The sequence below is a fragment of the Triturus cristatus genome, chromosome 1_1 (genome assembly GCF_964204655.1).
Source record: "Triturus cristatus chromosome 1_1, aTriCri1.1, whole genome shotgun sequence".
NCBI classification, from domain to species: domain Eukaryota; kingdom Metazoa; phylum Chordata; class Amphibia; order Caudata; family Salamandridae; genus Triturus; species Triturus cristatus.
Window position 1 is genome coordinate 1,200,873,210 of NC_140579.1, and position 13,316 is coordinate 1,200,886,525.

Genomic DNA, 13,316 nt, shown 5'->3' on the forward strand with positions numbered 1-13,316 from the left:
AGCTCAAGATTTAGTCCAGGAAGGGAAACTCGTCTCCAATTCCTCAATTAGATGCGCTTTAGATGCTGCAGACACAGCAGCTAGAGAAATCAACACTAGGGTGTTATTAAGAAGACATGCATGGTTGAGTAGTTCTGTTTTCAAACCCGAAGTACAACAGTCTATTTTAAATACTCCTTTTGACAAGGAGCATCTCTTTGGGCCCGAAATAGGTAAGTCATTAGAAAAAAGACGCAGGATTGGAGGAACATGGCGGCCGCAGCTTAACGGCCGCGGGTCGCTCCCCCCGGGCTCCAAGAATGGTCTCTGGAAATCAAGGCTCGGGAAATCGCAGCTAAATCGCAAACTGCAAAGACGCCTCACCTCTTCTGTGTGGATGTCTGTTTTGGAGGGGATTTTGTCCTGCTCAGTTTTCTCGACTTTTCGGGGGTTTTGACAGCCGACGCACTCTTATTCGGAATCCCAGGCGGAAGGAACGGGGGCGGAGCTCCTGCAGTGACGCCGCGCTGGAGGTGGGGGATCGCCGCAAGTGCCTGGAGACGCGGTGAGCTTTTCCCCCTGCTACTGTGCTGTGCAAGGGGAAGAGCGTGTGGCTTGGATGTTCCCGGTTGGACATTGGTACAGGTAGGAGGTGCACTGTTGTGGCGGGCCTCCCTGGGGAAGCCTCAAGAGGTTACCCTGCTTAATTTGGATATACACCTAGAAGGAAGGACAGCGTAGGGGGTAGTGGAGGCTGAGGCAGCTGATGGAGGGACTCAGTTTCTAAAAACCTTCGGGGGGACAAAAGTGATAAAAGGAATATCGACTAAAGGCAGTGGAGGACAACTTTGAAGAGGGTTACCCCTGCGAGCCTCTCCACCGGTGGTGGAAGTTAGAGCCTCGGGTAAACAGGGGGGGGGGGACCCAAGTAAATTAGCGCCCTTAGTTGAACTTAAAAATCAAAAGGGCAAAGCGAAACCCCGTGATAAGAAAGTAACCCTCTCCAAGACAAAAACCACCCCGTCCCTGAAAACTTTCTATCAGGTTATGTCTCTCTCTTCAACAAAATCGAAGCCCTCTACCTCAATTCAACTAGGAGCTAAAAACATGCTCAAGCCCAGTATCACTCCAGTGCCCGCCCTAACCCCAGCACTGCCTCCTGATCCTTCTCCCTCCTCCAAAGTCTTAAAAGTGAAGACAGTAGAGCGCACATCAAGCGAACACAACAGAGTTCAAGGAAAATACACGCTGCCTAATGTTGGTGAAACTGCTAAGCCTCTTGAAACTTCTAAGCCTCTTGAAATGGTCAAAATAATAAATCAGGAAATAGAGGTACACCCCGAAATCAGTCTCACTAACAGATTCTTAGTGTTGGAACAGACGGAGCAAGCTCAGGATCCGGAGCAAGACCTGGTTCGAGGAGAGGAGAGAGGCTGGGTTGGGGTTGAGCGTGAATCGGTACAGAAGGTCGGGTTGGAGCAGGATGCAGAACAACTGGTGACTTTTAATAGTTCCAATGATCGGAGGAATAGTACCTTTCCCCTCCCTCCCCCTGAAACCCGGAGCACTTCAGTTTTAAATCCACACTCCCTCACAGACCTCCTCTTGGCCATGAAAGAAGAGATGACAAGTAGATTCATAATCTCTGAGGCCAATCAAGCTGACCTGGCGAACAGGTTTTTAGTCTCGGAGGCGAACCAGGCGGCTATTCGGACCTCATGTGAGGCCCTCGCTCAGAGGTTAGATGAGGTCATTGCAAGGACTGAGGTAATTGAAGAGGTAATTCCCAAGCTGAAAAACGCGATTGAGTCTACCTCCTCACAGTTTGTGAAATTAACTACACAAAATAAAGAACTGAAAGATGATCTTGAGAGATTGGAGAATATCCCAGAAGCCTTGGAGGGTGAGGATATAAAGGGGTTCCTGATTACTTTATTTAAGGGTACAGTCCTTAAGAGCCATCCCAATATCGATCTTAATCGTGAAATCCTGAGGGCCCATAGAGACCCCTTTAAAAGAAATTTGGGTAGGCAGAAACCCCGGAAAGTTTTGGTACATTTTTTATCATACTCAGTCAAAGAGCAGATTTTGTCTGCTGCTCTAAATGAAGGGGTTATCTCGTCCCCATTTTCTGATCTATCTCCCTTCTCCTTCTCCATTAGATCAGACATTTCGCATATAACCGCAGAAAGACAATGGGAACTGGGGAAGAGGTTGGCAGAGCTAAACAGTCTAGGGGCAAAAGCCAAATTGAGGTTCCCCACCACCCTGCGAGTGATGTGGGATAACCACATGCACATGATCCGTTCTACTGAAGAAGCAGATTCTCTAATCTTAAAGATACAGCTTGGAAAGCAGGGGGGGGGGTAAAGGAAGAACGAATAGGCCCCTTGAGAACCTGGTTTCCTGTTCCTGCACTTAGTAGATGTAACGTAATTGCATTATAGCCTGGGGGGAGCAGTACCCGAATAGGCACAGCCTATTGGAAGGGAGGGTTCCTCAGGGATTAGGAAGATCTAGGGGTCACGGGGGCTCCCGCTGGGAGAGGGGGTGGAGGGGAGCACTGGGTGAGGGTTCAAAGCGGGAGAAAATATTAAAATATTCTTCATCTCACCTAGCAAGCAGAGATATCCGTTTAACTCCAGTAAAATGTATCCGGGCCGCGGAATGGTGTAATTAAAGGGGGTCGTAATATTCAGTTTGTCTCTTGAAATTTAAATGGCTTGAGCTGCCCAAGGAGACAGAAATTAATCTTTAAATATCTAGAGCTGTCACCAGTACAGGTCTGTCTGTTGCAAGAAACCCATTTAAATCAAACAGAGGCACAGATTATCTTCTCTAAAATACCTTGGATACAATGTTTTTGCTACTCCCAACAATCAATAAATAATCGTGGGGTTGCAATTTTGATTAAGAAAGGGGTCCCTTGCATGATCAAATCAGTTCAGACAGACCAAACAGGCAGATGGATCATCGCACAGCTGTTTTTCGAGGGAGTAGAATTGACTTGTTCATCTTTCTACGGCCCTAATATAGATGCTCCAACTTCTTTGGCCAGACTGCAAGATAAACTGATCAGGACGAAACCCCCTTTGGTAATAGGCGGGGGGGGGGATTTTAACATTAGGCTTGATCCCGTAGGGGATAGATCTAATTTGATTCACGTTAAAGGTAACCAGCGCTCCCGTAGGGTTATGAAAAATCTATTATTAAATCTAAATTTGGTAGATCTCTGGAGAGCCAAGATGGGGAGTGTCCAGGGCTTTACTTTTTACTGTAAAAGATATCATCACTCCTCTAGAGTAGATTATGTTTTGATTAATAGAGAGCACTTAGATAATATTCTCAGTATATCGGTATTGCCTTCTCATTTATCTGACCATGCTCCCCTTCTGTTTTTATATTCTATAAATAATAAAAGTCTGCAATCAAGATGGACACTGAATAGAACAATGTTATTAGATCCAGGAATTATGCAGTCAGTCAGAGATTTCTCTCTTGAATTTTTTAACATCAATGTAGGTTCCACATCTATAGAACTTGTGTGGGATGCCTACAAAGCTAGTCTGAGAGGGTCATTACATAGCTTAATAAGCTTCAAGAACAAAACTAAGGCCTTGGAACTCCAAACCCTGGAGAATAGAATATCCGAATTCGAGGCGGAAAGGAGACTTATTAATCTGGAGGATATCGGGAAATCGACCTTGATAGGGAAGACATTCGAGGAGGCTGCACAGGATCTTAGGATCTTCCTGGACTCGAAATGTAAGGCCCAGTGGCAAGTCCGTAACATGGGAGATTTCGAATACGGTGAAAGAGCCGGATCCCTACTGGCCTGGAAAGCGAGGATAGACCGGGCCAAAAATTACATAAATGAATTTATCATAGACAATGGGGGGACCAAATCCAGCAAGCCAGAAGAGATGCAGAAATGTCTTCTGTCTCTCTTCTTGAATCTATATAAGGAGAACATAGATCCCCCTCACGACCTGATATCGTCGTGGTTAAGTGATAAGTCTTTGTGTGTCCTCACTGATTCCTCCAAAGACGCCCTAGACGCCCCCATATCCATTGAGGAGATTAGGGACCAAATAAAGATATCAAAAAATAAAAAAGCAGCTGGCCTTGATGCCCTCCCCAATGAAGTGTATAAATTACTACTTAACGAACTTCTACCTATACTCCACACTTTATTCAATTCAGTTTATGGCTCCATAGGGGTAATCCCCAGTTCCTGGAGGGAGGCCACGATTGTTTTAATATTGAAGCCAGGAAAAGACCCCTTGAAGGCCGACTCCTACCGTCCAATCTCCCTGCTGAATGCCGACTATATGATCTTTATGGGCATTCTGGCAGGGAGATTGGCAAAATTGGCACCAAGCCTGATCAACACCGACCAGAAAGGCTTTATGGTAGGGAGAAAAATCCAGAAACAAACCCAACTTTTGATAGGAAATATTGACCTAGCTGAGACAAGGTAGGATTGCCTGGCGGTAGAGGCCTTGGACGCCGCCAAGGCTTTCGATCGTGTGTGTTGGAGATATCTTTGGGGGGGTCCTGGAGGCCATGGGTATTGGTCACATCTTCGTGCAGACTTTAAAGAATTGTTATAAAGGGGCTATGGCGAAGATTCTATTGAATGGCTCTCTGATCCCCTGATTTGACATCCAGAGAGGGACAAGACAGGGATGCCCCCTATCCCCTCTTTTATTTAATATATATATTGAACCCTTAGCACAGGCAATAAGATTGGACAGGACCATCATTCCATTTAGATCGCAGAATTATCAGTGCAAAATAGCACTTTATGCCGACGATGTTATTGTGTATACTAGCGACCCCGATTCTACCATTCCGCGGCTTGAAAACACGTTGAAGGAGTTTAGTTTGATCTCAGGATATCTTGCTAACTCGGCTAAAACCGAAGTTATGAGTTGGAATATAGCTTATAGAGGTGGCCCCTCCAGCAAAGTATTTAAGTATCTAGGGATTAAAATTGTTAAAGACCTGAACAAAATCCCGCTGATAAATGTGGCAAAAGTTGAAAAGGAAATTGACTGCCTCTTTGCCAGAAGGAACCCCCCCCCCCCCCCCCCCCCCCGACGATCTACGGGAGAGTCAATCTGGTAAAGATGTCCGTCTTCCCCAAGCTGACATACCTTTTTAATGCAGCCCCCTTAACTTTCCCCCAGAAAAATATTAGTAAAATCCAGGGCAAAATAGGAAGTTTTATATGGGGACAAAAAAGCTCAAGGATGTCGTGGAAAAAATTAAGAAGAAAACTTTTAAAAAGTGGGTTGGCCCTGCCAGATACTACCTGGTACTTAATGGCTTTCCAATTCAAGGGCATCAGGATGCTGTTGACTACCCCAGAGGAAACATCATGGGGTAGGTTACTTGGAGAAATGGCTATAACAGAGGGAGGCGGTGGTGGGTTCCTATATAAATTCGGGGCACCCAGATTCTTCAAGCGTGTATGTCTTAAGGCCTTGAAGGCTGCTTTGTCGATCTGGTACAAACTGAGATGTATTTGGGACATAGGTTATTTTTCCGATTTTGCCTCCATTTGGGATTCCCCAGGGACCCTGCCCTGCATGTGTGACAGCTTGGCGGCTCTGATAAAAAGAGCTGGTCTGTTGAGGTGGTCGGACCTGGTGTATCTAGATGGGGTCCTCCCCTGGGAGGTTTTACTAACTAAGATGGGCCCCACTTTCTCTAGGTTCAAGTTTCTTCTGTTAAAATCATGGTACGAGGTCGAAGCGGGAGATAGTAAAGGGAGCTGGGAACTTGAACAGTTACTACAAGACCCGCAGCCTAAAAAGAAAGAAATCTCTTTGTGGTACACAAGGCTCCTTGAAGCAGAGGACAGTGAGGTTCCTTTTCAAACATCAGTATGGAACTCAACTCCACTTGTACAAGGTATTGAAGAATCGTTTGAAGCTTCCCTCAAGTTACTCTACAGATACATCAAGCCCGCCCTCCTAAAGTAGAACCACTTCTTTGTGCTAAACAGGCTATATTATACCCCGGACAAAATTGCCAAATTTGCCCCGGTACCTGCTCCAACCTGTCCTAGATGTAAACTAGATAAAGCGGATGATATTCATATTTTTTTCGACTGCCCAGAGTTAAGCTCTTTTTGGAAAAATGTGGGGGAATCATTATCAGCTATCTTTGAAATCAATATAGAGGTTGACCTCCACCTTGTGTTTTTTGGTAAAAATTATCCAGTAAACGGGTCACCTAAACTGTCTCACAAGGGCTTATTGTTATATCTTATAATTTTGGCCAGGAGGGAGATTTGTATTAGGTGGAAAGATCCGTTCCCTCCGGACAGAGATAGTTGGTTAAAAGCTGCGCTGAGGATGGCTCAGCTTGATCAAGACAGCGGGGGGATGGGCCTGATAACATCTGGTTCCCATTACTAACCTGGGGACGTGGCCATCGATTGATCCCTAATTAGATAAAGGTGCCAAAAGCGGGTCCAATGATTACACCAGACCCCAATAACGTGGGGAAGGCAATGATGGCCTAGACAAAAGCAGTTAGCCGATGGGCGCCCAGTTTTAAAATAGTCGGCTTGCTAAATCTGCCAACGTCTTTGGTGAGATGAGGACAAAAAAAAAAAGACACAGAAGTAGCCAAGTCCATGGTAGCTCTGCAGTCTCCCTCTAATCGGGGCTCATTTCATCGCTCCTTCTACCATAGAGGGTCGAAAACCATGTCCTCAGACAATGCTGCCGCCTCCTACAAAGGCAGCAATCAATCTTCCTCTACAAGAAGCTTCTTTAGAGGAGGATACAGAGGCAACAACAACAAAGGTCGAGTGTAATACCAAGTACCTATGCACCCTCTGCCTTTCTCCAGAGCAGGAGGAGCCCTCTTATGCTGCCTGCTAGATGTTTAAAAGCAAGTATTCCCTTTGTTACTGACTGACGAGTTTGCTGCTGAGCTCACCACAGCATGCAGTACCAGGATAGAGCCAATGTACCAGACATTTTCAGAGCTGCGAACATCAAGGAGGCTTAAGAGGAAGTCAGCAGCCAATTAGGCTTGTCACCAGGCCAAGCTGAAGAAACACTCTGTTTACAGCTTGGAGGGCTCTGACATTTCTCTCTTCCCTGTCGCAACTTCCACCGTACCCTCAGTGCAAGCCCTTTTGGCCAAAGGTGCTGTTGGGAGGTTGCAGGTGCCAGAAGTAGGACATGGTTGTTATTCCAGGTACTTTCTGGTTCCCAACGACAGAGGTCTTGGGCCTATTCTAGATAGGCGCTCTCTTCAGTGACTGACACCGGAGGTATTCAAAATGGTCACCTTGGCCCAGATCTTGCATGCCCTCAAACCTGCCGGCTGGATGGTAGTGTTGGACCTGCATGACGCCTATTTACTTATTTCAATCCTGCAGGCCTATCCGCACTACCTGCAAATCGTGGTGGGAGAGGAGCATCATCAGCTATTTCGTCTCCAAGCTCCCCTTTGGTTTTCACAAAAGTGATGGCAGTGGTGGCAGCACATCTTCATAGGTCACGGGTGTCAGTCTTCCCCCTACCTTGATGACTGGCTGTTGAAGGCGGACTCGTCTCGGGCAGTTTTCATTCACCTCCAGACTGCACAAACCGCCCGTTATTGCTGGGGTTCACTATTAACATTCAAAAGTCACAGCTGACTCCTTCTCTGGCTCTCCCCTTCATTGGAGCCTTTCTGGACACAGTTTATTTGTGCCTTTCCCTCGGGAAAGAGTCCAGGACATTCAGGCTATGAAGTCCCAGTGGGTTCACCATCAGGGATATCTCTCCGAACACATTCAGATATCAGAGGGGACAGCAAAAGATCTGCAATGGTGGTTTCTGGACCGCGACTAGCTTAGAGGTAGACCCCTCTTCCTGACCCACCCAGAGCGGACAGTGGTGACTGATTGATCACTTCTGGGTTGGTGTGGTCATCTGGGAGAGGTGGGGATCAAAGCCCTCTGGTCTCCAGCGCAGTGCCAGCACCACATCAACCTTCTGGAGCTGAGGGCTATGCGCTTGTCAAAGTCTTCCTGCCGTCCATCAAGGGGAGGCTGGTACAGGTTCTCACGGAGCACACCACCGCCCTGTAGTACTGCAACAAACAGGGATGGGTAGGGTCACGGAACCTGTGCCAGGAGTCCTTGCACCTCTTGAAATAGCTGGAACATCAAGGAATTTTCCTAGTAGTGAACCACATGGCAGGATCATTGAATGCCCGACCGAGAAAGCTCAGCCATTGACACATTGTCTCGATCTATTTGCCACCTCTGAGAAGATGCAATTCTGCACATTGGCGTTTCCAAGGCATCTCGCATTCTGAGACGCGTTCCACTTTGAGTGAAACTCTGGACTCCTGTATGTATTTCTGCCAATACCACTCCTGCACTGAGTTCTCAAGAAAATGACAGACCGCGCTCAAGGTGTCCAAGTAGGCCCGGGTTGGGCACCAAGCGTATGGTATCCAGAACTCCTCGGCAGGAACATCTGTTCTCTAATCAAGCTGCCCCTCTGGGAGGACCTGCAGTCACAGCAGCATCGTAGGGTTGTGCACCCGGGCCTTTGCACTTTCCATTTTCATGTGTAGAGATTGTACAGCGACAGATTAACACCTTCGACCTTCCTTTGTAATTGGTTGATGTCTTCTTGGCAGCCAGGCGTCCTTTGTCAAAAACTTTATACGACTGTCGTTGGGGAAACTTTAGGCCTTGGTGTGGCACACGCCAGATTGCCCCCCTCCAGGCCAAGTTATTTGATGTTCTGTTCTTGGGTCTGCCTCTTGCCCGGCATGGCTTTTTTTTGGGGCACTTTTATTTATGCGTTAACGTTCGGCCCTTTCAGCGTTCTTAAGTTTGCCAGATCAGCCCTCTTTATCTACATCACTGGTTGTGATGCGATTTTTAAGGGGCTGCAACACATTTCTCCGTTCTCCTTTTTCATGCCCCAATGGGTCCTTAATTTTCCTAGCTTATCTGATGTGTACTCCGTTCAAGCTGCTTCACCGCTGTCCTTTACGGCTCCTTACTATCAGGACTGTGTTTCTCATTGCCATCACCTCAGTATGGCGTCTGAGTAAGCTTCATGCTCTTTGTGTCAATCTACCATACACTTCATTCTTCCCAGGCAAAGTGGTTCTGCGGATGCTGGTATCCTTTCTGCCGAAAGTTGTGATGCTGTTCAACGTTGACCAAACCATCACCTTGCCAATGCACTATGCTCCACCTCACGCTAAGGAGGAGGAGAGACTTAATCGCAAAGACCCCAGGAGAGCGCTGAATTTCTACGACGATAGTGCCAAAGGCCACAGGGTGGACAATCAGCTCTTTGTAGGATTCACTGGAGCAAAAAGAGCAAGCAGTGCATAAGAGATTGGCTAGATCGTGCTCTGTATTAAAATCTGCAATTCACTGGCAAAAAGCAGCCTGTGTGCTCATTCTGCCAGGGCCAAAGCTGCTGCCATTCCTTTTGAGCGTGGATTACCTCTCCTAGACATTTGCTAGGTGGCGATGTGGGCGTCCCTTCTTACGTTCACGAAGCATTGCCTGGACATTCAGGTTCACTGAGAGTTGCATTTTGCCTGCTCGGTCCTGCAGGACCTTCTGGTGGGAATCCATCCACAGACCCTCCTCTGAATAGATAATGCTTTGCTATTTAGTCAAAAAGTGAGGAATCAGAAGAATAAGTTATTTACTTTTGGTAATGCTCTTTGTGGTAGAGACCATCTAGCCACAAATTCCCCACCGACCCTCCTATCCTCCCCATTCTGGGGTTGAGCTCTATTCATTAGTAAGATCCCAAGCCTAGAAACCTGCACACTGTCTACCAATTTGCTTTTAGGGCTTTGCGTCTTACCTTGTGGTCTGCAGACCTCTGAGGTCTAATAAACCTCTAGATCCTGGACTATATAATAATATTAGCAGATTAATCAAGTAAATTACTAATAAAGAAGCAGAATTTAAAATTTTAAAATTTTCTCTTAAAGTGAAGTAATAAAGCATGGTCCGTGGGTGGCCTCAATTGACGCTCCAGCAAAAACCATGCAATTGAAGCCAAATGCCAAAGTGATATACTATAGTTTAGCATATCATTTCATCTTGTACGATTGAAACCCAAATTTGAAAAATCTCCAATCTTCCGATTACATTTGCATTTTTGATTCTTCTGTGTTTGTGAATTGAATAAAATATTTCATCATTTGTGTATATTTGTTTAATGTATACTTGTTTCTGTTTTTTTGTAATATTTTGAGATTGAAATCGTAGTAATTGGTTAGGCCGGGGTCCCCTACTTCCATTGAGTCAGCGGAGCTCAACTGATTACAGTAGTGATTAAGTGGGAGGCTACCGAAGTCAAAAGGTTAAGTAACACCGGTTTAAATTGTGCAGAGCTATACATTAAATAAAAAATATGTGCAGTATTGTTCTTATAGGCGACTTGACCTGCTTGTTATCTTTGTACTTCAGAGTCCACAGACCACACACTTTTCATTGAGCCCATCACGGAGGAGCGAGCGTCCCGGACTTTGTACCGTGTGGAGCTACTGCGCCGCTTGCGAGAGCAGGTGCTTTGTCATCCCCTGCTGCAAGAGCGTTTGGCGCTGTGCCAACCTGGCTCTGATCTACCAGAGTGGTGGGAGTGTGGGCGCCATGATGGAGAGCTGTTGCGGGGGGCCGCCCGACATGGCGTGAGCCGAGCAGACTACAGCATCATGCAGGACCCTGAGCTATCCTTTCTGACATCTCGTCAGGCCTATATGCAGAGTCGTCCAGCACTCTCACGCTGCTCCATTCCACTGCTGCACCAATCGTTGTCATATAATGATTCACAGACTGTGTCACCTCTTACCCTCGCACCTGAACCTCGCCGAGATGGTAGTGCTGAAGAGATAAAGCAGCATGCCTTGGAGAGTCTCTCTGTGAAGCTGGAGGCAGAGGTGGCGGCAGAGGCAGCAGCTGCAGCTGCTGCAGAATCTGTGACACTGGTTCGAGGATTTGTTGGGCCTCAAAGAGGGCGTCCGTTGCCCATACAAAAGATGTCTGCTGCTGGTGAAAATGACTCTGACTCTGAGCTCGACCTAACAAAAATGCCTGCTTCCACCTCGTCATCCTCTACTTTGTCATCCGATGACAGCGATGAAGAAAAGATAAAAGGTAGTAGCTCCACCCCATATGAGAAATATATGCCAATCTTGTGATAAGTTGTTTTCTGTATGTCTTCCTGATCGTATAATAACTTGCTCATGCTTGTCCATTTTTGATTAACTGATTCTCAGCCAGCACTCCATGCACGCGTTCTTTCAATTATATTAGTTTTTAATGCTCCCCTTTAACCTGGTCTCTAAAGCATATTACTGAGTTGCTTATAGTTGTTTTGCATGAATCCATCCACATCACTCGCATATGCTCTGCGGCCTCGCAGCCAAAACCCAGTTTCTCACAACAACATTGATTTTGTCTGCCTCCCCTTTTCCAGTCTGACCTTTCTGTATCCCCTGAAGTACTTTGTTATGCTATGCTTTAATAATTCTTTTGTAACTATGTTATACTGTTTTCCCTTTCTATGTTATGCGACGCTACACAAACTGATGTAATTATGTAACAATGTTCTGAAACAATGTCCTACCTCATGTAAAGCGCTCTGATACCTTCGCGTCTAGCCAGCGCTAAATAAAACTTTTCAAATAAAATAAATAAATTAGAGTATAGAGGTGTCCTACAATCCTGTCTACAGAAGTAAGTAGAATTAGATGACACTAACCTTTAATGACCTTTGGTAACTTGACCTACACAGAAAAACAAACCTCAGAAAAGCGTTTATATACAGTACATTACAAACCATTATCACAAGTGTACATTAATTAGAGAATATGAAGGTCTACTGCAAGTAGACCAAACACAATTAGTACGAAAATTAAAAATAAAGCAAAGTGTATACAGAGTGTAACCTTTACGGGCAAATAACAAGTAATGCCAATAAACATTCAGTGAAGAATAGAAAATAAACTCAAATATGGAAAATGATACCATGAAAAGCATCAGTAAAAATAGAAGATTAAAGGTGTTGCATCAAAGTGTTAAACTTCTCATTTTAGAGAATTCACCAATGGTAGGTGTAAGAAACTGGCTCTATATATACTACACCAAAGTAAGGTACAGTGTGTATAGAGTCCAAGGTATATAGAGGTTTGGCAGAGGTTAAAGTTAGATAGAACCTTACTCTCTAAAGTGGTAGCTTGGTCGAGCAGTAAGGCAGTATCAGAGGACAGTGTAAAGCATTTGATGTACACACTCAGTCAGCAAATGGTCTCAAACACTCAATAACTGAACTTTAGGCCAATTATTTTGTATAAACAAATATACTGTTGTTTTATTTCTAGAACCAAGCAAGCCTGGTACAGGTAAGCATATAAATACTTTGCAGTAGTAATTGACTTGTTTGAACACAGTTCAGAATTGCAGTATAACTGGTACTGGGTTTGATTACAGGTTTAAGAAAGCAGTTTGCAACACATTGCAGGTATAGTGCATTCAATTGAATGGGCTTTTTAAGTAAAATGCAGTTAATTACTTTTCAGATTACTTTTGTAACCACAGGACTGGATCCTAGATTCAGCCCTGGGACATTTCCTAAAAACAGGTGAGTAAATGCGTTTTGGTTAAAGGTATGCTTTTTAAGGAATATTATTGTATTTCAAGAGTTGACACTTCAAAACTTTTTCACATAGAATCACCAATGTTATCCTATGGGAGGAAATTCACTTGGCAGGTAAGTTACTTTTGTGTTACTTTTGTAATCCATTGCTGGACTCCTAGATTCAGCACTGGGACAACTACTTAAAACAGGTAAGTAATTACGTTTTGGTAGTTTGTACGATTTTTAAAGAATATTCTTGTATTTCAAAAGTTGACACTTTGAAACTTTTTCACATAGAATCACCAATGTTATCCTACGGGAGGAAATTCGCTTAGCAGGTAAGTTATGTTATCGTTACTTTTTCTTACTCAGTGCTGGATCCTGGATTCAGCACTGGGACATTTCCTGAAAACAGTTGAGAAAATGTGTTTTGGTTAATCGGCTGATATTTAAGGAATATTTGCAGTTTTCAAAAGTCGACACTTTGACACTTTTCCTCTCAAAAGTTTCTATGTTATCCTATGAGGAAAAATTAGTTATCGTTTCAAGGTAAGTAATCGGTCTTTTGAGTTAGGGTTCTGGGGTTAGACTTGGGGGTCTCCCAGGGTCAGTGATGCACTGTTGTTGCACCTTCAGCGGCACTCGGGCGGCCGGGTGCAGAGTGTTGAGGCCCAATGTTATCCTATGGGGGATAGG

General features: G+C 45.1%; 1 protein-coding gene across 3 annotated transcripts in view; it reads left to right on the plus strand.

Moving 5' to 3' along the window:
- The window catches only part of LOC146871825 (ATP-dependent chromatin remodeler CHD8-like), a 3,469,548-nt gene that overhangs the window by 2,995,179 nt on the left and 461,053 nt on the right, over nucleotides 1-13,316 (plus strand). For all 3 annotated transcript variants that reach the window (XM_085651762.1, XM_085651758.1, XM_085651757.1), the window contains one exon: nucleotides 10,451-11,137. In XM_085651762.1, coding sequence (XP_085507888.1) covers nucleotides 10,451-11,137 — 687 coding nt within the window. The remainder of the gene's footprint in view (nucleotides 1-10,450; nucleotides 11,138-13,316) is intronic.